The following is a 23,113-nucleotide window of genomic DNA, read 5'->3' on the forward strand; positions in this document are numbered from 1 at the left end:
CATTAGAATCACCTGGGAATCTTTTTAAAATCCTGACTTCCGGGCCTCATCCTCTGGAAATTCTGTTTCTTTGTTGCTAATGTTGTAGCCCCATCCCATAACAAAGAAAGAATTTCCGGAGGATGAGGCCCAGAAATCAGGATTTTAAAAAGATTCCCAGGTGATTCTAATGTGCAGCCAAGGTTGAGAACCACTGCTCTAGTGAGACCTGCTCTCAAAGGCAAACTCGAAGACTGTGCACCAGGAAATCGTGTTTTCAATGCCAGTTCAGGTGATCCTTGAAGCAAGGAGATGGAAAAGACTATCCAGCTGCAAAGTGTCCCTGAAAACGTGAAGTTAGGAAGTGCCAGTCCAAAGATGAAGCTATCGGGGTCTCCACCCTAGAGAGTGGCCTCATTAGCTTGGATTCTGCTTTAATTTGAAATGCCTTTCAGTGTTTTACGCTGTGAGACTGTTAGGAAGCTGAAAAGGAACACCCAGGTTGGTGACGTAAACATTTGTTTGAAGTGTATTTTCTTTGCTTATAGCACAAGGGTGTTGCAAAGAGGGCACGAGTGGACTAGCAGCATGAGCACGATGCACAACAATGCTCTTAGCGAGGCCTAGTGACACCAACTAATTTTTCCCACAAAACCTGCTCCTCCTCCTAACTCCTCTCTTTCTATGAATAGCTGCAAACCTCTGAGTCATGCTTGCTGCCACCTCCCTCCCTCCCTCATCGCACATCAGATGGAATTGCCACACCCTGCCCATCTCTCCCCTCTGGCCTCTCTTCTCCATTCCTCATGCCACCTCCGTGGTTCAGGTCTGCCTTGTGCTTAACTGGCGTCCCGGCTTCCAGCTCCTGCCCTGGGCAGTGCATCCCCCACGTGGGGCCTGGAATTGCCTTGTCTTCTCCGGGATGCTCTTTCAATGGTCCATGCCCCGTCTTAGCTCCTTGGCTTGGGTTTCTCCCCTTTGAAATACCCACAGTGGCTCCTGACTGATCCAGGGATCATGGGAGTTTACAGGGAGCTTATGTGGCCATCTCTGCAGACAGCTTCGTGTTAAAGGGACACCTTTGTGTTCCGCATAGAGCCCAGCATGGTACTTTGCCACTGATGAGCCCTCAGTAGCGTGGTTCATCTGAATGGGTGAGTGGGTGAGTGAAAGAGAGCTACCTGTGGTTCTGTGGGATTTCAGAAAGCCACGTATGTTCGTGCAACCTTGATTTTTAATTTGTTTTCTTTTTTAAAAAAATATATTTTTATTGATTTCAGAGAGGAAAGGAGAGATAGAAACATCAATGATGAGAGAGAATCACTGACAGGCTGCCTCCCGCACGCCCCCAACTGGGGATCGAGCCCACAACCCAGGCACGTGCCCTTGACCTGAATCGAACCCGGGACCCCTCAGTCCGAAGTCCAAAGCTCTATCCACTGAGCCAAACCAGCCAGGGCTCTTAATTTGTTTTCAGTGACCAAAACTTGTTTGCTGGAATAGATGAGGAAGATAAATGTGACGTTGCTGGCTTAAGCCAGGAGAACCTGAAAAGTGACAGCGATGAAACTCCGCTTATCTGGATACTTTCTGTTGACAGACTGGAATGTGTCTCCTCTATGAAGCAATAACCTATATCTGTGGTCCTCGTTTGCTTTTACGTAGGATTGCAAGACTCTGTGCATGTCGTCTGTGTATACCTACAGTGATGCCACTTGGTAAACTGTGGCAGTGGCTGGAGGAATGAGGAGCAAAGGTCAAGCTTTTAAAAGGGCTTCTCACAATCACATAGCTCTTTAAACTGGTTTCCTGTGTGCCCGATGGTTTCCGTGCACATGTTAAACGTTCAAGACCCTGTGGGAAGGCCATAGGTCAGAGGCGAGGCCTCCACCCTGTGTGACAGCCAGTCGGCTAACAGGCCCTCACGCCTGTGGGTTGTCCGCGTGTCAGAGTGATTTCCAGTCTGAAGTCTTGGTGAGGAGCACAGGCTCTTCCTTATTTCCCTGTTACATGGAGGAAGGAATGGGAGCTCATGGCAGCACCAGGACTCCAACAGCCCCCTGACCCAGCCTGTGCCAGGTCCACCCACAATACATGTGAGACTCCTCGCTGGGGTCCTGTTAGTCTCTAAGACTAACCCAGGCTCGATGACCACGTGGACTCCAGGACTCGCCCATCAACCTGTGCTCACAGCTGTGCTTGATGACAGCAAAGCACAACTAGCAAAGGGAAGTGAGGCCTGGGGTGAATTCTGGGAAACCAGGCGTTGGCTTTCAAGGCTCCTTTGCCAGTGTAGTCACACGGGACACACTAATTCTTCCAGCAACAAGTTGTGACAACACATGTGAAATGATCATTAGAGACTCAGTGCCCAGGGTTTTCGCTGGGGGCTGGTCACGTGGGCGCCCTCTGGCACGCTGCCAAAGTTCAGACTCCCAGAAGGAAAGCAGGTGTCCGGCATGGACCACATTGTACTAGCAGTTTAGGTATCGTCAGCCCCCCTTACCAGTGAGGGAACGGGGGTGCTCCCCAAACCCAGACTCCCAGACTCCGCCCAAGGGCCAGCCTTGGCCACAGGCCTTCCAAAGGATGAGCAATCTCAGGCCTGCTGTGTGAATTCTTTTCTGTACAGTCTGACCTGCTTCCCCCTTGCAGATTTCAGTGTGGTTCGGGGAGACCTTCACTGTGGTTCGGGGAGAGCGAGTGCTTACACCTGGCTTGCAGTAGCAGCTTGCCTTCTGGTTTCCTATCAGAGGAAGCACATGCCAGCTTTGCAGGGTGTCTAACACTACAGGGCCTGCTGCTTGCGTGCCGAGGGCCTTCTCTGCGGGTGCGTAGTTGGCCCTTTATTGCTTCAGAGATACTTTTCGGATCTATACCTTCCCCCAGGCTTTCGGTGGCTCGGCTTTTGCATATGACGGGTGCACTTGCCACATGGACCTGCTCCGTCTGCAAGTACTCTTGTGACTGGGATGGAGTGCCTGGTGTGAGTTCTCCAGCTCCTCCTGACCCTTGCACCTTCTTTACTGGTAGGGAGCGTCTGTTAATCCAAGATGGAGGCCTGATGAGCAGCCTGGAACATGGTGAGAATACACCAGCTCTGGCTGAGTCCTTTATTGAGGACCAACAATGAACAAGGCAGCATGGGAGACAGACATGCACACCATCACCAACCCACTGCCTGGAGGAGGAGGAGGAGGAAAGCCTGCATCTATCCTGGCCATTTAGTAAGAGGCCAGCAGGTTCAGGCTCAGTGCTGTGAGGGAGTTCCCGGGCTGGGGATTCAAGCCTCCGTTAGTCTTCAGGGATGTCGCTGGCAAACGAGGCCAGTAAAGAAAGACAGGCCGGTGAAAAGGGTGTGAGGTTCCTCAAACCAAGATTTCCAGGGGAAATGGAGGAAATGGGCCTGTTTCCTGGACAACTACAGGTTCTGACATGTGGGGAGGAGGAGATGGTAGAAAACGCTCTGAACAAAATGGAAGTTGGCAGCTTGGTGGGTGGTGAATCACATACTAGCCGCAGGTGTCGCCACACAAGGATGTGGCCTTAATCGTACCCACGAAGCCAACTGCCAGTGAGTTTTGGGGTCATGCGGGGTGCTGCATGCTTTCCTCTTTCAAGTGCGCTCTTTCCCGCGTCTGTTTCCATCTTTATGGGGGCTCAGATCACTTAGCTTCTCTCCTCTTGACACCTCATCACACGCTCAGCCACAGCCCTGTGCGTTGACTACCGATTTCACAGTCTTGACTCACACCATTTGGTCGGCATTGCTGGGCCATTGCCTAAACCCAGAAGAAGGCAGATGGCATTCCTGAGCCTGCGTGGGGGACTGCCAGATAGTGTTGTCCTTTGAAGCAGCAGTAGGTGCTGTCTTTCTAAAATGCAGTGTGTGGCTTCCCTGGGTTCACCATCCTCAGCCCTTCCCAGCCAGGCCCCTCCTCTAACTTACCCTGTCTCTCCCCTCCCCCGGCCTTGGTCCTTCTGCTCAGCTTACCTGTTTCCCTCTGCAAACCACATGCCTTTCATTCTCCTCTCCAGATCTCTGCATCTGCCACCCCCACTCCCCAGGAGAACCGCTTCTCATTGCTGCAGACGCCCGACAGGGCAGCCTTCATTCCAGGTCGTCTCAGCATGGGCCTGCCTGGATTCCCCTGCAATGAGCTGGGCTGGTGTCCTCCGACACTCCTCTGTGTGTTATGTCATTTGGGCATGCACTGCTGTTAGCTGGGATGGTGGCGGAGCCTTCCCTCACCCTTGGTTCCCCACCTGCTACCTTTATACAGGAGATCCCCTGCCTGGCTCACCTCTCTTCAGGATTGGCTCTGCATGTGACCGTGCAGCTGGAGTACTGGCTCTGGAGGCAGCACGAGAAGCTAGTTTTGTTCCTGTGGGATCTGATGCTTGCCAAACACTCACACAGTGGGCAGGATCAGCTGTCACCAGGTTTATCAGTTACCTATTGCTGTGTAACTTTGAGGCTCAAAACAACAGTGATTTCATTATCATCTCAAAATCTAGTGGCTTAAAACAATAAATATCTTAGAATTTCCGTGGGTCAGGAATTCATGAGTGGGAGGTTAGTTGGGGTGATTCTGGCTCAGGATGTGTCATGAGGGCTGCACTCATCTGAAGGCTTGACTGGGGCTGGGGGCTCACTCACAGGCCCAACAAAGTGATGCTGGTTGTTGACAGGCGGGCCTCTTCAAAGGGCTGCTTGAGGGTCCTCACCACATGGCAGCTGGCTTTTCCCGGAAAGAGTGACCCAAGAGAGAGCACTGCCCTCAAAGTCACACTCTTTTTTATTTCCACAATGTCCTGTTGGTTACACTAGTCAGCCCTGCCTAGTGTGGGAGGAAGTCTCCAAACCTCTGTGACTCCATCTGTGAACAGCCCTACTTGGCTGTTTGAAACAAACCACGAAGAAGTACTTGGTAAACTGTTGCATAAGTGAAAGGGATGCTTCCGAGTCCACCCTGGAGGTCTGGGTCTGTAGTCTCAGTTGGGGTGGCAGGACTCTCAGGTTCCTACCTGCTCCATCTCTGGGCGTCTGAGACTTTAGTGGAAAGAGCCTGCTATGGAGTTAGAGGTCTGCGCTGCCTAGCAGGACGCTGGGCAGTCACCCTTCTCCATTGCTTGGTGTCTGCGAGGGCTCAGACCACAGCAGGCATGCCCTGCACGTGGCACCAATGCAGGCCTTCCTCCTTCCTCCCTCTGCCCACTGAGAGCCCTTCAATCAAGCCTCTAGCAATCAGTCCCCATAAGCTTCACCTCCCAGCTCTGACTCCAGGGCCTCTCCCGGCTTCAAGGGTCTGAGTATCTGAGGATTTTTGCCCTGAGGCTTTCTTTTGTCTGGAGCTATTGAGTCGGGGAGCCTCAACCCATTCCTTCTCTTGCATCCCACAGAAATGAGGGCGAAATGGCCCACACCTGCCGGGGCACTATCAACATGTCCACCGCGCACTTTGACAGGGAGGATTATTGCAGTATCGTGCTGACCAGTGGGGCAAAGACCTACCACCTCAAGGCCAGCTCGGATGTGGAGCGGCAGCAGTGGATCACCGCCCTGGAGCTGGCCAAGGCCAAGGCTGTCCGCATGATGAGGAGCCATTCAGGTAGAGCACTTGGCGCAGTGGGTGTACGTGCAACGTGCTGGGTCTGGAGAGAGTGGGAATCGAAAGCACTTGGGGGATGGAGGTGACCAGGAGACCCAGTCGATTCCAGGCCAACCCCGGAAGGTCGAGGTGTGTGTTCGCCCTTCCCACTTGGCTCCGTGCGCTCTCAGCAGTGAGATGCTTACATTGTTGGGGTGGCTGGCAGTTCTAAGGATGGACATGTTTGTGGGGGCGGGGCTTGTGCCCTTTCTTTGAAAGAATCTGTTCCTGGACTTGAGGAGACCCTTCAGAGTGCATGCTGAACCTCATCCCTAGCGCCCAGCCCCTTCCCATACCCCGCTTTCCCTTAAGTTTGCTTATCCTTCGAGGAGAGGCCATTCTGGAAACCCTCCCTGAACCAGCCCCCTGCCTGGGCCAGATGCTTGTATCTGCAACCTGGCTCAGCCCCTTGGGCACAGTAGCCTAGAGGTTAGCACGAGCAAGGCCTTCCCAGAGCTTCAGATTCCCCACTTGTCAGTCCATTGGAGGCTTTGATTACGGTCCTCCTAGCATCCTTTCGATTCAGATTTCTAGGTCAGCGGGAGCCTGGGTTCAAACCTCCTGTCTGTGTGACCTTGGGCAAATTGCTCGCTGTCTTTTGCCTCATTTCTCTATAAATAGGCTTAATAATGGAACCACCTCGTAGAGGATTAACCTAGAAATGCATAAAAAGAACTTAGCACATGGCTTGGCAATTGCTCAAAAAGCTAGCTGTAGTTATTAATAATAGTCACCATGGCAGCTTAAAAATAACGCAGGTTCCCAGCTTCCCTTGCCCTGGTAAAGCTGAATGAATGAGAGCAGCATGGGGGGTCACCTGCATTTAAGAAAAAAGTCTCCCTGGATGTGATTGCCAGATTTAGCAAACAAAAATACAGGTCACCCCCGTTTAATTTGAACTTCAGATACACAACAAGTAATGTTTCTGTATAAATGTGTCCCATGTAATAGTCAGGACATACTTATACTACAATTTATTTATAGTGCTTCTCAAATTCAGATGAAAAGGGCGACCTGCATTTTATGTCCCTGCATTTGGCGGGGCCCAAAGTTGAACTTCCGTCAGAAAATAGAGTATCCCTTCTATTGCCACAGGGGGGCGCTAGAGGATAGTTCATTTGCTCTCTCTGCTCCTGAATCATGTCTACGCACCAGCAGGTCATCTGGCTTGCCTCTTGGTACTTGAGAATCATTTTCAGATCTCCAGGTTAGCTTCCCAGGGCGTGCTGGGGGTTGTAAGAATGGAATACAGAGCTGGCCACCCCTCTGTCTTGGGCCTTACTTCGAGGGGGGCTAATTCAGCCCCTGAGAGCTCCTTCTCTCCTGCCCTGCTCCCCAGGCTGGCCTGCCCCCCCCCTCCCCCGCTCCACTGATGTCATAGCCCTATTCTGATATCACAGCCCAGCGCTTGGAATGACCCCAGGCAGCCAAGATTCTGTCCTTAGAGCAACCAAGGCTCACATCTGTGCGGGGCTGAGGGAAGCTTGGGTGACTGGCGGCCCTGGGGGCTGACCCTAAAGAACACCTGGGCAGCCTGCCATCCCGTCGCTCCAAAATGGAAATCCTCTGAAAGGTAGGACTTTGACGGCTTTCCTCCTCCTGTTGGTCGTGGCCCCCTAACGTGGAAATAAATTCCTGGGCGCGTGGCGTTGCCCTGGCTCTGTAAACCGCTCCTGGCGAGCCTGCTGCTTTTGATGCGCGTGGCCTAGAGAAATGGTGGCGTCTCCTTGGCCCACTCAACAGGCCTCTCTTCCCTTTTGAAGGAATGGCTTCCTGAAACGCAGGGTTTCTTGCTTGTTGGGGGGAGCTGCTCCCTAGTGCTTGGAAAATGCCTGCAAGCACTAGGCCATGGTGGGTTCTTCTGTGGCACCTCCTTCGTCCTTACTCTCTGGGTAGGGACACCAGTACATAACCTCAGGACAAAAGGAAAACCCAGCCACATGCACACTGTTACCTCCCAGACCCCTCGCAAGGAGCAGCCCCATCTGCTCAGCTTGTCAGAAGGTGTAATGAGGTCTCTTGTGAGCTCATTAAGTTAGCAAAATATTGACTGGCACGGATTAAACAACACAATGATTTTTCTCTGACTTTGGCGGCATGAAGTCCCCTGGGGTGAGCACGTTCAAATTCTTAGGAGCAGATCACCAAGATTCTGATCTGATGGTCAGGAACCCCCATTTTTATTATTTTTTTGCTAATCCTCACCTGAGGATATTTCTTCCATTGCTTTTTCAGAGAGAGAGGAAGGGAGGGAAGGCGGGGGAGAGAGAGAAACTTCGCTGTGAGAGCCACATCAACTGGTTGCCTCCCGCACACACCCTGACCGGGGGTGGGGAGGGAACCTGCAACCCAAATACTTGCCTTTGACCAGGAATTGAACCCACAGCCTTTGGGTTTGAGGGTCAACACTCTAACCACTAAGCAACACCGAGCATTCCATTCAGGCCTCATGACAGCCCCCCCCCCCCCCCCCCCCCCGTGGATCTTATTTGAAGAAACATGGTCTGCTCAGACTCCCTGGGTTGCCTGCCGCAGCTGGCTTGGTTCCCCCATTTTCAAATTCCATACTTTCCATGGAATAATGGAGTTTGTTTTACTATCACATACTTTTAAAATGCACTGGAGCCAGGGAGACAGAAGGGATGGGGTAGGGTGTTCGCCAGGTGCACTTGCATCCAGATCTTGGCCCCTATCTTCCGGGGGGAGGTGCAGCCATTTTTCTTCCTAAGAAGAGGGATTGTATCTGTACTGGGAGTGCTGTGCCCTCCACTATTGACAGCTATTCATGGTCCTCACCTGAACGGAGAGGGGGAACGTGGGTGTGAATTATCGGCCAATGAAACAGAGAACGGTAAAGGGTGTAGCTGAGCAAAGGGACTGGCTTCTGGTGCCCCGGGCTGGACACTTGATGGTGCCCAGAAGGACAGCCATTGCTCATGGACGGGTCAGCAGCTCAAAGCGGGTATTCTATTTCAGTGGAAAAACAGGCATTCTGAAATGTTTTTTGTTTTTATTTTATTGGGGGGATTGTCCTTCATTAGAGGATTAGTAGGATCAATAGGTCAGAGTCATTTGACAAGAAAAAGTGGACGGCCCTAAGTGGTTTGGCTCAGTGGATAGAGTGTCGGCCTGCGGACTGAAGAGTCCCAGGTTCAATTCCAGTCAAGGGCATGTACCTTGGTTGCGGGCACATCCCCAGTAGGGGGTGTGCAGGAGGCAGCTGATGGATGTTTCTCTCTCATCAATGTTTCTAACTCTCTATCCCCCTCCCTTCCTCTCTGTAAAAAAATCAATAAAATATATTTAAAAAAGAAAAGAAAAAGTGGACAAAGGTTCAGTCTGCATGTGATACATCCTTACCATTAAGGCGGGTTAAGTATAATTTTCCTGCCAGGGCAATCACCTTGATGACTAATTGCTTCCTCGGTAGCTAAAGGGCATAATAGCACTTTCCTTCGTAATTATCAGATGCAAAAGGCTTATCCCTTGTTGCCATTTAGGTGTTAACCTGCGTGTGGATCCACAAGCATGAGCTCCAGGCTGTGATGCAGGGGAGGCTGTCGCTCGCTGTGTCACTCACTCCCGAGGCAGAGGGTCCCGGTCAGGTCAGGACGTGTGACCTAAGCCCAAGGCACGTGGAGCAGGGACATCCCCCTGGCACCTCCTGCATCTCCTTCTGCCAGTGAGAGCTGTGGTTTGGAGATGCACTTGGGAAGGCATGCCGGGCTCTGGAACTGGAAGGCTGGCTCTCGCCCCTTCCCCCACTGGCAGCTGCTGAGTGTCACTTGCACGGTGGCGTGAGGGCGGCGGAGTGCCAGGTGCCAAGTAGCCCAGTGGCTTTAGTTAGGGATGTGCCCTTATCCAAGGCCATTCAGTCAGAATGCTAGGAGTGAAAAGGGTGTTCCTGAGCATTCCTGCCTTTTCAGGAAAAAAAAAAAGCTTTGTTTTGTAAAAACACTCACAGAGAAAAGGAAAGGTGCAACCATCCTGAAAAAATACATGAAAGGGAGAAACTTCTCTCATCTGCTAACCCTGAAGTTCACTGCCTTGTCATGCTTTCTGTACGCAGATGCAATTCGATCTAGGTTTATACTTTCCTATCGGTGGGGGGTCTCAGGACAGTGCTCTAACCGACTGAGCGCCCTGGCCAGGGCTAATGAAACACTTTTAAACTACAGTGGGGCCTTGACTTATGAGTTTAATTCTTTCGAGACCGAGCTCGTTAAGGAGCTCGTTAACTCAAATTACTCTATCAACTCAATGAAAAAATCCGCCGAGAGACAGCTGGTATCTCAAAAAACTCGTTAGTCGGGACACTCGTAAGTCAAAGCCCCACTGTATTTAGGTTGTGCGCAGCGTTTCCTTGTTATCAGAAGAGGGCACTGGGACAGCATTTCTCTGCTCACCGATTTTTGTGTGGTTTTGGGGGGGTTTTTTGCAATAGGATGAGGATTTCCTAAGGGTAAATTCGTAGAAAAGGGATTACTGAGTCAAGTGTGTGCTTCCCATTTTGATATGTTGCCAAGCTACCCACCACAAAGGTTGTTCCAGTTTATACTGCCCGTTAGCAGAAATGTATGGCTAGGTTAAGGGGAGGTACTCCCTGGAAATTCCTTTGCCGTAGCTCATGTAAATACGCCACGACTGTTCCATTGCTACATAAACGCTTATCACACTGGGCGCTCAGGGTCTCCCAGACACTATCACAGCGCAAGGCCGTTGATAACCGGTGCAGGAGAAAAATGCGGCAGTGCCCACACTGACAGCCCGCAGGGCCTTCAGCTGAGGGGGGGCACGGAGCTAGCTGCCCGGGAGAGTGATGGCAGCCGCCCGGAGAGCAGGTGGATAGAAAGCCCAATTAGTGGAGCCCGGCGGGCTGGCTCGCAGATGTGTGTGCGTCGGGCTGGAGGCGGGGGAAGTGGTGGAGGAAATGGATATTCTGTCTTTTGGAAGAGAGGGGGCGGGAACTGGTGAGAAAAACCATCCTCTGCTATTCACTCAAACTTGGTTTTCTATCCCATTAAAAACATTATGGTGACATTAAAGGGAATTTAAAAGAAATGAAGACATGGCCATGATCCCAGCCATTCCCTCCGGGCCCCACTCCTACCATGAAATTGTGGGACCAGGCATTCGGGGGCTCAGGAAAGCCTTTGGATACGTAGCCCCACGGAAATACCTGGCACTACTGTTGACCCCCTTTTTAGGGAGACAGAGAGAAAGAAAAGATTGTCAACTTGAAACCGCACCACCCACTTTGTAGTGGTTTTGGTTGCTTGTCTAGTCTCCACACACACATGATCCTTGAAGGGAACGAGGACAAAGCCAGAGGCTCAATGTTTGTCTTGAGAATTCAAGGAGATCTCAGTTTGGGTGTTGGATTTGGAGTTTTGTGTGTCTGTGTGTGTGTGTGTGTGTGTGTGTTCCAAACATGTTCTGCTCCTTGCTCTCATAACCTGTGTGTCCATAGCTTTCAGGCAATATTTCAGCAAGACTCCAAGACTAAGCAAAATGCAGAAAGCAACCCCAAAGGTTAAAATGTTTTTGTTTGAGCTATAACTTGCTGAGAATACACTGGCAAATGTGGTTAGGGGTCATTTCAAGGCTGATAAAATCTTGGGTCAACAATGTAAGATTAGTTAAGGCCTGTTCTCCCATTGTCTCTGTGTTTGCCTTCTTGTGTCACATGGCTGTCTGGAGCCAAGGAGGATGGGATCTGTTTAATCCGTTTTTAAGTTTCGTTGCTTGGGAGGATTTTGATAGTCAAGGCCAAGGTAATTCCTGATGCAAACACTGCCCTTTTCCAGGTTGCAAGAGCTCATATCTGTTGTTCTAAATGTAATCAGTCCTGTCTCTTTACCACATCTACGCCACAGTCTTATGAAATGCATTGCTGGTCTTAATTCTGCTTTATGGATAGAGAAGACAAACTGTGGAACGGCAGAGTGCCTTAGCTAGGTCAGTGCTCAAGACAGCAGGTCACAGTCATCTCCCAGGGCTGGGGCCAGGCCAGTAGGGATTTCAGGAGCCTTTGCAGTAAAATAGTTCGATTGAGACCCCAGCTAGCCTCCTACCCTGCCCCCAGGTCAATAGGTAAATATCACTAAAATATAACAATAGAGTCAGAGGGCTCATGATCAAATAACTCATAAGTGTTCATCAAAACAGCAAAAAAACTAAGTATTCAGGAACCACATACAGAATCTTCAGTCGCCATGGTTTGCATAATAAGAAGTAGTTTTATGAATGCAAATGTATTTTTCATCAACCATCTGCAGTATTGTTGACAAGAAACGGAGGTTATAAACCCTCCACAAATGCTTCCTGCAGATACCTACTTGCAAGCCCATGAGTAAAAAGTTTGCATTTATATTTCTTAATGAATAGTCCCTTTTGGAAGTTTAATTAGTCATTGTGTCTATGCATGAATCATTCATAACCTGGGTTTGTCACCAGCACATGACAGTTAAAGTCAGATGAATAGAAACAATATGTTCAAGCAAAATGTGAAATACTCTTTGGCCAATTATCATTGGCTGACAACATGTTTTCCAGAGATAAAAGTTGATTGGCAGCTGTTTGGGGCTGCCTCCTTGTCTGTTGGGGTAGAAACAAACAATGTGAAAAGCACACGCTGCAGGCATTTCCTACCCCGGCATTTTGAGAGCCCAAGTCTCTAACGCTCCCCAGCCCACCTGACATCAGAGAGCTGCTCTGAGCCCATGGCAGTCACATTCATCATCCCTGCCATGTGCGCCTGCCGTGTGCCTGGCGATTTCCTCGCTAGTGTGCGACAGAGCTAGGAGTCCACCCCGGCCTGACTTTACATCTGATGCTTTTTTTTTTTTTTAAGTATATTTTATTGATTCTTTACAGAGCGGAAGGGAGAGAGAAAGAGAGCCAGAAACATTGATGAGAGAGAAACACCGATCAGCTGCCTCCTGCACACCGCCCACTGGGGATATGCCCGCAACCAAGGTACATGCCCTTGACCGGAATCGAACCTGGGACCTTTCAGTCCGCAGGCCGACGCTCTATCCACTGAGCCAAACCGGCCACGGCTACATCTGATGCTTTTTAAAGGCTGATTGCCAGTTTGCTGTGTTCCTAGAGGAGAGTTATGCCCGGGACTACATTGATGGAAGCGGCAAATACATTTTCCATTAGGCAGAAGGCGAACTGTGGTTTTCTCACCCCCTCACCACTGCTGGGGAGAAGGTGCTGGCAGCAGCTGTGTTTTTCAGGAATAAACTGTGGTGAGAACAGGTCCTCGGCCTGTCCAGTGGTTCTGACTTGCCCTGTCATGTGGTTTGCAGGCATTTGAAGGGCCCTGAGCCCAGCCGTGTGATAACGTACTGCTCAATGCCTTCTCAGTGTTGGTGTATCGCCCGCTGGCCAGGACCTTGTTCTGACTCTCTGGCAGCCTAGAGCCTCTTTCTCCCTGCTCGCCACCCCAAGGTCAGCTTGGCAGCGTGGGGCCTGAGGGTGAGCAGAGAGAGAGAGAAGGAGAATATGAATTAGGTAAAATTCCGAAGCAGGTTTAATATTATGCCATTCTTGGTAGGACTTGTGTTGGACTTACTCATTCAGGAACTATTGTGTGCTTCTTACCCTGGCTGGTGTGGCTCAGTTGGTTGGAGCATCGTCCCATATACCAGGAGGACACGGGTTCGATTCCGAGTCAGGGCACATACCTAGGCTGTGGGTTTGAACCCCATTCGGGGCACGTGCAGAGGCAACCAACTGATGTTCTTTCTCACATCGATGTTCCTCTCTCCTCCTTCCCCCATTCGCCTAAAATCAATAAGCATATCCTCAGGTGAGGATTATTAAAAAAAAACTATTATGTGCCTTTCAATAGTGCTATGAACACTGCTGGGAACTGCCAGGCCCCCACGAAAACAGTAGTGGCCATTCTGGGGAGCAAGGATGCCTGGGAATGGGGCAGGTGGGTAGCAGTGTTCTGGGGCTCAAGGAAGTGGAGGTGGAGGCAGAGGACAAGGCGAAGAGCCAGGCCCCAGCAAGGTCAGCTCCTGCACAAGCACCTGCGGCACCGGGCCCAGCACTGCAGCTCGTGGGGTAACTCCTGAGTGAAGGGCTCTGACGCTCCAGTGGGTGGACAGGGAACCTGGTTTCCTGGTGAGGGACAGTGGGCAGAGGCTCCGAATGGACAGGGACAGTCAAGGTCATGAGGCAGAGCGGTCACTAGGGGTCCTGAGACCTGGGGTGGAGTTTCCGTGCCAGAGGCAGTCAGAGCCAGAACCCCATCTCAGTCCAGGACTCTCCTGAGAAGCAGTGTGTGTGTGTGTGGGGGGGGGGGGGGGGGCGGGGGGATTTGAACAGAAATGGAAACCGTGGAAGTGGTTCTGCATGATGCCACCAGACCCCAGCAGTCCCATCTGTTGGTTTCTTGACACTCTGGTACCCAGGATGTGGGGGAGGGAATTGAGGTCCAGATGGGAATGGGACCTCAGCGGTCCTTCCTCCCCCAGCTCCCGAGACAGACCCTAACTGGTTAACTCCTTGCAGAAGACAGTGGAGAAATGAGGGCTTGGGCCAAGGGCTACCCAAGGGATGCTCGCCCGCTGGGCCCCGGGCCAAGGTCCAACCCTCTTTGGCCTCGATCGGGGTTGAGATAGCGCCCTTAGTGCTGGGTCGGGTTTCGGCGTGTTCCGCGCGTTTTAAGAGGCTGCGCTTGCCGTGCGCCCACGTCCCTCCTCGGAGAGCTCGCCTTTGTCTAGCCGGCGGGCTGGGCGCAGAGCGGTAGCCCGGCTCGGGACGGGCTGAAGGGGCACCCTGTGCTCTCCCAGCGGATCCCAGCGGATCCCTGCGGGACAGACGGACGGAGGCGGCCTCCGGGGTGGGTGGGAAGGAGGCTGAAGGAATGAGGACACCGCGCAGCGCCCAGGCCGCGCTCAGACTGACCGGCTGCTGACGGGCGGGCAGAGCGGCGCGCTCCAGGCTGCGGGCTGGCCGCTGTCCGCGGTGCTGAAAGGGCGGCCGCGGCGGGGAGGCGGGCCCGGGGCCGCGGGGCAGCACACACCCCATCCGGGGACCGCCCTCCTTCTCCCGGGCTCGGCTCGGCGGTGGCAGCCGGCACTGCACCGAAATGGACTGAGAGCGCGGCGGCGGCGGCGGGAAGGCAGCGGCGGAGGCAGCGGCAGCTGCAAGAGTCCCCTCGGCGCCGGACCCGCGTTCACACCCGGGAGCCCCTCCCTGGGGTGAGTTGGAGCGGCAGAGCAGGGTCGGGGCTGCTGGACCCTGGGGCATGGGATCTCGGGCTTCCCCTCCCCACTGTAAATTCCTTGCAGCCCGCCCGCATCTTGAGCATCCTCTAGGGCTGAGGGCTCAGACCTCTGCCTTGGGACTTCCCCGTCCTGGGATAGGAGCAGACCCCTCTGCCCTCACCAGCCAGGGATCTAAGGACAGTCACAGGCATCTCCTCCCCACCATCAGTGCAGCCCCCTGCTCCGCACTGGGAAGGGCCCTTTGCCAGACTGGAGTCACAGGGGAAACATCTTCCCTTCTCTGTCCAGGGGCCGGCCCCAGGCAGCCCAGGCACTGGAATTCAGCCCAGACCGAGGCCAGCCATCTTTTAGCAGGGAAGGCAGGCTTGAGCCCTCCCTGGGGCCGCATGCCGGAGGTAAAGCCCTCTCCCTGCTTCCTCCAGCCTCCTCAGGCACCCACGCACCTGACCCGCCATGACCAGGGCTTCCGGGCTAGGGTCACTTCAGTGCGCCTGGCTGTTGTGAGTGAGCTGGACTGAGGTAGAGGAGCTCTGGAGTGGATACTGGGCAGGCGCTCCCTGCTAGCGTGTGTGTGTGTGTGTGTGTGTGTGTGTGTGTATATGTGTGTGTGTGTGTCTGTGTGTGGTGTTCTCAGCAGGCAAAGGGGGTTTAAAACTCCGGTGGTGCCCGTCACAGGAAAAGCCCTTCTCCAGCCAGCTTGCGCCTCTGAGTAAGCAGTTTGGGGTCACACTGGGCAACTACCAGCCAGAGGAGCCTTGGGCTTCCTCAGCCCCTAAAGTTGCTCCCCTCGTGCCTTGAGCCACCCACTGAAGGGGGAGATGTGTTTAAATTTGATGGGTCACCTCTGCCTTCGACCCCACCAGCACTCGGTTCCCATCTCCATCGCCCGGCAAGGTCAGACAGACAGACCTCTTGGCTCCTAGAACCTGAGGGGCAGACTGTTGGGGGGCGGGCTTTCCTACCTTGACAAAGGACCTGTGACGTGTTGGGAGGTGAGGGGGTGAACGAAAGAGGGGTGGAGGTGGAGGGACCACCCTCCAGAACCCTGGAGAGGTCTAGTTGCGCTAGATTTCAAGTCGTATGAGGAGTTCTAATCTGATGGATGCAAATGAACCTTCTGAATCGTTGCAGGCTGGTGCTGGAGGACTGGGTCTGTGTTCTGTCTGTCTAGCTGAAGCTGTGTGCATTAGATAGGACTCTGGTGAGCAGCTTCCTTAGGTCATCGGATGTCTGATGGTGCCGATGAAATGAGAGGGAGGTGGAAAAGATATGCGAGATGATGTGCCAGTTTTAGGGTCAGTGTGAGCTGCGTTGGTGCTGCATTGCTGATGGAAGTGCATGCCAAGAATACTAGCATTACTCCCATACAGCAGACCACTCGGTACCCAGGTATTGTCTGTCTCTGACCAATGTTCTGTAGAAATGAAAGGTCGTAAGGGGAAAGTATAATAACTGCACACGTGACATATACTCGATTTGCATTATTCTTGGCCACTTTTTTTGTGGTCAAGAAAAGCATTTTTGTTTTGGGTGGGTAAGTTTTTTCCTATCATGTCAACACCTTGTATTTCAGCTAGATGAATAAATCTCTTTAGAGCGTTGTTGTCTGGAAGGATGTCTGACTCCTCACTGTGCTTTGACATCCTTGCTGACTTGTTTCATAAAAATGTGAAGTTCAAAATGGATAATGGAAGGCCCGCTAAGTAGCAGGCCATTGCTTTTTTTCTGGGAAAACAGTGTACTTGAGCTTTGCATATTGTTTGTTGTGAAAGTAGATAGATACTTTCTGTAACTGGATCAAGTTGGGAGAAATATATATATATACACATATACTGGCATGTTCTACACCTGTAATGCAATGAGGCTACCTATTTTTATTCATGGTCTGAGCAACTTAAAACCTCCTCAATAATTCAGGTGGGCTCACGTTCTCCTGGGTCACTGAGGAAGATGACGTCTGAGGTGGACTGGGTGATGCCCACAGGCCGACATTCACCTCACAGTCTCTGTTCAGAAGGCCTGCCCTTGGCTGTATCACATCAAGCCTGCATCTATGCACAGTTATAAACTATGCATGAAAAATATGAACAGAACCTTTCTGATTGGATTTCTCAAGGCCAGGGCAGAAATTAAAGATATGGCGATGAATAGTTAGCAATAGGACAGATTTCATTTTGATGAAAGCAATTGATCTTGGCTTCCTGGTAGAATGGTGCTAGGGGGTGGTGGCAACAGCCGTGTTGTGTAAAGGAGTGAAAAGAGGCTCAGCTTTGTAGACTGAAAGATCTGGGTTCAAATTCCCATTTCACCTCTTGGTCATTATGCCATGACTTGGTGTCTCTGAGCCTCAGTTCTGTCGTTTGTAACAGAGAAAGCAATAGCTGCCTGGCATGGAAACTAAGCCCAGGATCGTAGTTGCCCGATGTTATTCTGAACATCTCTTGCCACAGTCTACACCCCTGGTGATTAGCGGAATGTGAGGTGTTGAGACAAAATCCTCACACACTGTTTATACTCGAACGTGAGGGCCGTGAAAGGACTCAGGAGTTTGCCTTGGGGTAGCCTGGTCCCGCTGGTGGTGGTGTTCCCATGGTAGGGACTGTCCTTGGTTCTGCTGTCACCCAGGGGCTTTGGCAAAAGGACCAGGGTACTTTCCCTTCAGGAGGAATGGAGCCTAAATGCCAAAGGCCTGGGAGGTCTCTGTTCAGAGAAACCCCTTCCAGGAAAGGGGGGGGTTTGTTGCAGGGAGAGGCTGCCACTGCCCCTCCCGAGGTTCTCTCTCTGAAGCTGGGTTTTCCTCCTACAATGTGCGTCGTCTTCTGGCCCACATGCTCATGGTGATAGCAGGTAACTCTGGGTGAGTGCTTACTTCAGGACTTTCCCATAGTAACGCCATCCTTGCAGCAACTCTGTGAGATGAGAACCATTACCATCCCTATGCACAAACGAGGAAACCGAGGCTCAGAGAGGTCAGATCACAGGTGCCCACGGTCTGACTACGCACCCGCCTCTCCAGCATGAGGAGAGGGCCTCACAGATGAGCTGATGGCACAGAAAGCGGCACACCCATGGGTCACCCTGACCTCCAGGCTCACAATCCAGGGCTCCATTCTCATGCTAGGGTGACAGCACCCTCCCTTCCAGGCCGGCCAGGTCATCCCATCCTCACCCAGGGATGGAGCTTGTGATCCGCAACAGAGGCAGCAGCCGCGGTTGTGAGCAAAGCTAGAAGGTGGAAGGGCCCTTGGAAATGAAGGAGGCTGACCTCTCAGGGTATGAAGAGCCTGAGGCCCAGGGAGGGAATGACTCATCCACAGTGGGTGGAGGGGATGGTCTTCATTCCATCCCCCAGGGCAAGAGCCCCTCCTCTTCTAATGGACTGGGAAGCCTGAGGTGGCTCTGCTAGAAGAGCTTTCTAAACCAGGGACCTCTGTGGATCCCAGAGATGCCCCGAGGTGTGCAGCTCCCTCGGACCCTGGCTCCCCGACCCAGCAGCAGTTCCATCTGGCCTCTGCTGGCACAAGGTTGCATTTGCAGACCGCATTGATTTCCAGTTCCCTGGGCGAGGAGGTGATTTAAAGGTTATTCAGTTGAGTTTCTCGTTCCCTTGGCTTGAAACCTTTCTCCAAAAATGCCTGCTGCTAACAGCCTGCAGACAGGCATTGACATAAAAAGAAGTGCTTGTTGCCCATAAACTTGAATTATTTACAAAGTATGTAGATAGATCTCTTGTAGCTGCTTTGCACAGACACCGGCCTGCCTCAGTGGTTGCTTAATGAGTGTACCCGGGAGCTTGCTTTTTTAATTGAAAGGCATTTCATGAAGCTAACCCGATCGCTGCTTCTGCAGGCACACTGCTCTCCCTGCGCTGCCATTTCAGTCACTGGCCCCATCCTCTTCTGTCTCCTGCCTTGAGCCCCAACCCCTCAAGGCTCCACTCCTTCCTCTCCTACCCCCTGAGGCCATGCCCTGTCTGTTTTCCTACCACGTTTTCTCTGGATTCTGTCCTTTCCCCCAGGCCTTGCTGCCACAGCCCTGATTCACTTCCTCATTATCGCTGACTGACTGCGGTATCCTTTGACCTAGCTGTCTCCCAGCATGGCATGGGCTCCTTTTAGACTCGCCCCTGGATGCCCCAGGCAGCTTCATCTTTCAGGAACACTGGTTCAGTGCTTGTCACCGCTCGCCTGACGAACCTGCCCTGGCCCCTGCTGCCTCCAGCACAGGGGCAGATGTCTCAGCCTGGACTGGGAAGCCATGTGCAGCCTGGCTCTCCCAGGCAATGATCCCTCCTTCTGCCTGGATACCTTCTCCCTCTCCCACGTCCTCCAGACCCAGCTGTGGAGCTGCCTCCTCCAAGCTGCCTCCCTCCTCTGACTTTCCCCTCCGCCCTTCCCGTCCCTCCCTACCCCCCCCCCCCCCCCCCCCCCCCCCCGCCGGCCCAGAGCACCCAGGCTCAGTCATTCATTCACAGCGACCACCTGAGCCTGGCTGCAGGTCAGGTTCAGGGCTGCGTATCAGCAATGCCAGAGTGAGTGTGTGGGCTGTACTGTATCCCCCCAAAAGGTATGTTGAAGTCCTAACGCCCAGTACCTGTGAATGTGACCTTATTTGAAAATAGGGCTTTTGTAGATGCAATCAAGTTGAGGTCATGAGGGTGGTCCCTAATCCAGTATGACTGGTGTCCTTATAAGAAGAAGGACATTTGGACTCAGACACACACAGAGGGGAAAGGTCACGTGAAGACACACAGGAGCAGGCACATGGAGATAGAGGCAGAGATTAGCAGGGGTCCTCAAACTTTTTAAACAGGGGACCAGTTCACTATCCCTCAGACCATTGGAGGGCCGGACTATAGTTTAAAAAAAAACTATGAACAAATTGCTATGTACACAGCGGCAGCAAAAACACCCGGCAGGCCGGATAAATGTTTTCGGCGGGCCGCATGTGGCCCGCGGGCCGTAGTTTGAGGACCCCTGGATTAGAGTTATGCTGCCATAAGCCAAAGAACGGCCGAGGCCACTAGAAGCTGGAAGAGGCAGGGAGGGGTCCTTCCCTACAGCCGTGGTGTGGAGTGTGGCCCTACCAACACCGTGATTGTGGATTTCTAGCCTCCAGAATTGAGAGAAGGAATCGCTGTTGTTTGAAGCAGCCAGTTGTGGCAGCCCAGCCCTCAGGGTGCTGGCCATTTGCAGGGAGACAGACAAGACCCTTATGAGTCAGGTAATGAGTGTGGTAACAGGAGGTAAGCGAGGGTGTGATGAGCGCCCTGAGGAAGGACCCTCTCCAGGTGGCCTCCCATCCCCTCTCTGGGGTGGCCTCTGTTCATTCAGGCCCCTGAGGGAGGGGAGCCCATGCCCGGGTCCAGATGACAGGAGCAGCCAAGGGAACGACAGGCAGGTTCCCAGGGCAGGTGAACAAAGGCAGAGGCGGGAGGAGCAGCCGTGGGGCCAAGGAATAGGGAGAGAGGTGTTGCTTCGGGCCACAGGCTTGGCTCTGAGGGGCTGTGTTATGCCAAGGAGTTTGAACTTGAACTTGCCGCCCCCACACCTGGTTGCAGCTGTGTCCGTTCTTTGCAGGGCCCATCACCATGGGCGGCTCTGCTCCTCCGCTTCATGGAGATTGTGCCACGGGTGCGCCAAGTGATCCAGCCCCTCTCTGACTGCTGCCTGCCAGGTTGGTCTGTGTGCACTGATGTGGTGGCTTCTCTGATGTGACTCCTGGACCTTCTGCCACCAAACTCACCCGTTATGCACCTCCCTTGATGCCTGACCTTCCACCATTGGAGTCTTTTGTAGGGTCCCGGAGGTTTCAACATAAATAGGAGTTGATTCTGGCACTTCTCTCCAGTTGTAATTTGTTGCAAGATTACTTTGGTTAAGAAACACAAGACTGTAAAATATTTAAATTTTTCTAAAATATATAACATAAAATTTAGTCGTTTTTCATCACCTGCTTCCACTCATTCCCCTCCCAAGAGATAGACACCATTTGTGAACACTGATGCTTTTCCAGATCTGTCCCCATATATTTACAAAGCCATGTACACACACGTGCATGTGCGCGCGTGCACACACACACAACTTACACATATTTAAATGAAATCAAATCATGCACATTGATAAGCTTGCTTTTTCCCTTACCAATATATTTGGAGATCTTTACATGTCAATACAAATAGACCTCTCGTTTTAAAAATAACTCCATAGAATTCTGTAGTGCATCATGATTTATTTAATCGTTTCCCTCTTGATGGACAGTTAGGTTCTTTACATTTTATTATTATTCCAGAGAGTGCTCTGGTGAACCTTCCTGCACATGCCTCTCTGTGCATGTGTATAAGTTTCCCCATAGCACAGATGGCTGGGCATGGAGTTGCCAGGTTACAAGGGCATGCCCATGACACATACCAACAGACACTACCAAATTGTCAGCTACAAAGAATGCATGCACTTAAGAGTTCCCCAAAGTGTGACTGTCAGTAGAGGCTGCCCCATCATTCTCTTTACTCTTTGTTACTCTGATGGGTGAATTAAAAGGCATTTCCTTGTTCTGTTTTCCATTTCCCTCGTTACCAATGAGACTGAGTATACTTTCATCTGCTTGTTGACCAGGCAGCTTTGTGACTCACGTGTTCACACCCATTGCCATTTTACTGTTTAGATGTTTGTATTTTTTATGCTGAGTTGTAGGAACTCATTCTGAGTTCTGGTTATTTTGCTTTTGTCAGTTATATATTTTGCAAGTATTTTCCCTTTGTTGCTCATTTTTTTTCACTCTGTTTATGGTGGCTGTGGTGCTATGGAGTTTCTAAACGTTTCTGTTGTCAGATCCATCAATCAGAGGCTTATTTTTCAGTAGTAGGGAAAAGTGGAGCTTGGAGGTTTAAAATGTTGCATTCTTGACCCCTCTCTGGACTGTACTTGTTCTTTGACTTCGAACAAAACCCCTTTATTTCACTGAATTTCAGTTTTGCCAACTACATCAGTCCATCCTGCCCAGCCTCACAGGGATCATGGGAGAAGCTTTGTCAAGCCTGGCCGTTCTGAACTTCTCCGTTAAATGAATTTATTGATGGACCTTGAGGTCCCCTCTTCCAGCACGGGTCTTGGCTGGGGCAGTGTGTTCCGGGCATCAGTGCCCTGTCCCACACGTGGTTCACTTTTCCCAGGTGTTGCTGAGTGCCTGCCTGTGCCTGGTGTCATCTCACGGCTGGCAAAGGGCAGTGTATCGGTTTGCTTGAGCTGCCATACAAAATAGCACAGACTAAGTGTCTTTAACAACTGAGATGGGTTTTCTCACAGATCCTGAGTCCAGAAGTTCAAGATCAAGTTATCGGCAGGTTTGGTTTTTCTGAGGCCTCTCCTCGGGGCTTGTTTGGTGGCTGCCTTCTCATTGTCATGGTCATCTCTTGGTCTGTGTATAATCTCCCCTTATAGGACATCAGTCATATGGGATTAGGACCTACCTGTATGACCTCATCTTACCTTAATCACCTCTTTAAAGGCCGATCTCCAAATACATCCACATTCTGAGGTGCTGCAGGTTTGGACTTCAACATATGAGTTTGGGGGACACAGTTCAGCGCATGACAGGGAGCTAGCACTGCGTCTGGATGCGAATCAAGGAAGAGACTCCTGCACTTGCTTCAAGTCCCACAGTGAGTGGGTTGCAGACCCAAACTCGGGCCCATGTATTTGACCCCCAGTCCCAGCCCCCCACCCCACCCCACCCCCATCCCCAGGCAGCCTGACTGATGTTATGACTGTTTTGGTTCCACTGCCCCTGACTTCCTGCTCGCTGATCACCTGCCTATGTCCCGCCATCCTGTGGCCCCATAACTCATGCTCCTTAAACAGGGCACCTACTCCCAGCTGACTCGTCCTCACCTCCTTTGTCCCCCTGGGAAAGGGTTTCAAATAATAATTCAATTGATTAATGCAGCTTGTTAACTGTTGTTGTTTTGTGGGAAAGATTGCACCGTAAGATAAAGAGCATTTGGAATGCAAGAAATTCCCCAGGGAGCTCACAGCTTCACAAAACTGTTTTTGATTTTTGCATGTTACCTCCCCGTATCCCTCTGCACATACATTTGTATCTCACATTTTTGGCATCATATATCACATGGCACTTCATGCTCCGCCTTTTTTACCGCACAATCTTGCTAACAGTTTCCTGTCTTTATAATGATCACTTTAATGTCTGTATAAAAGTTCACTGGGTTGATGTATTTTC

At 51.7% G+C, this 23,113-nt stretch overlaps 1 protein-coding gene across 2 annotated transcripts in view; it reads left to right on the forward strand.

Annotated features, from left to right (window-relative positions):
• OSBP2 (oxysterol binding protein 2) overlaps nt 1-23,113 on the forward strand; it is a 57,048-nt gene that overhangs the window by 3,314 nt on the left and 30,621 nt on the right. The window contains exon 2 of one of the 2 annotated variants that reach the window (XM_070399420.1): nt 5,383-5,591. In XM_070399420.1, the coding sequence (XP_070255521.1) occupies nt 5,383-5,591 (209 nt within the window). Of the gene's footprint in view, nt 1-5,382; nt 5,592-14,778; nt 14,852-23,113 lie in introns of those variants that run through there. The other variant, XM_070399421.1, reaches the window with a different exon arrangement.

The sequence above is a fragment of the Myotis yumanensis genome, unplaced genomic scaffold, assembly GCF_028538775.1.
Source record: "Myotis yumanensis isolate MYYU_CA2020_CCGP unplaced genomic scaffold, mMyoYum1.0.hap1 SCAF_19, whole genome shotgun sequence".
NCBI lineage: Eukaryota > Metazoa > Chordata > Mammalia > Chiroptera > Vespertilionidae > Myotis > Myotis yumanensis.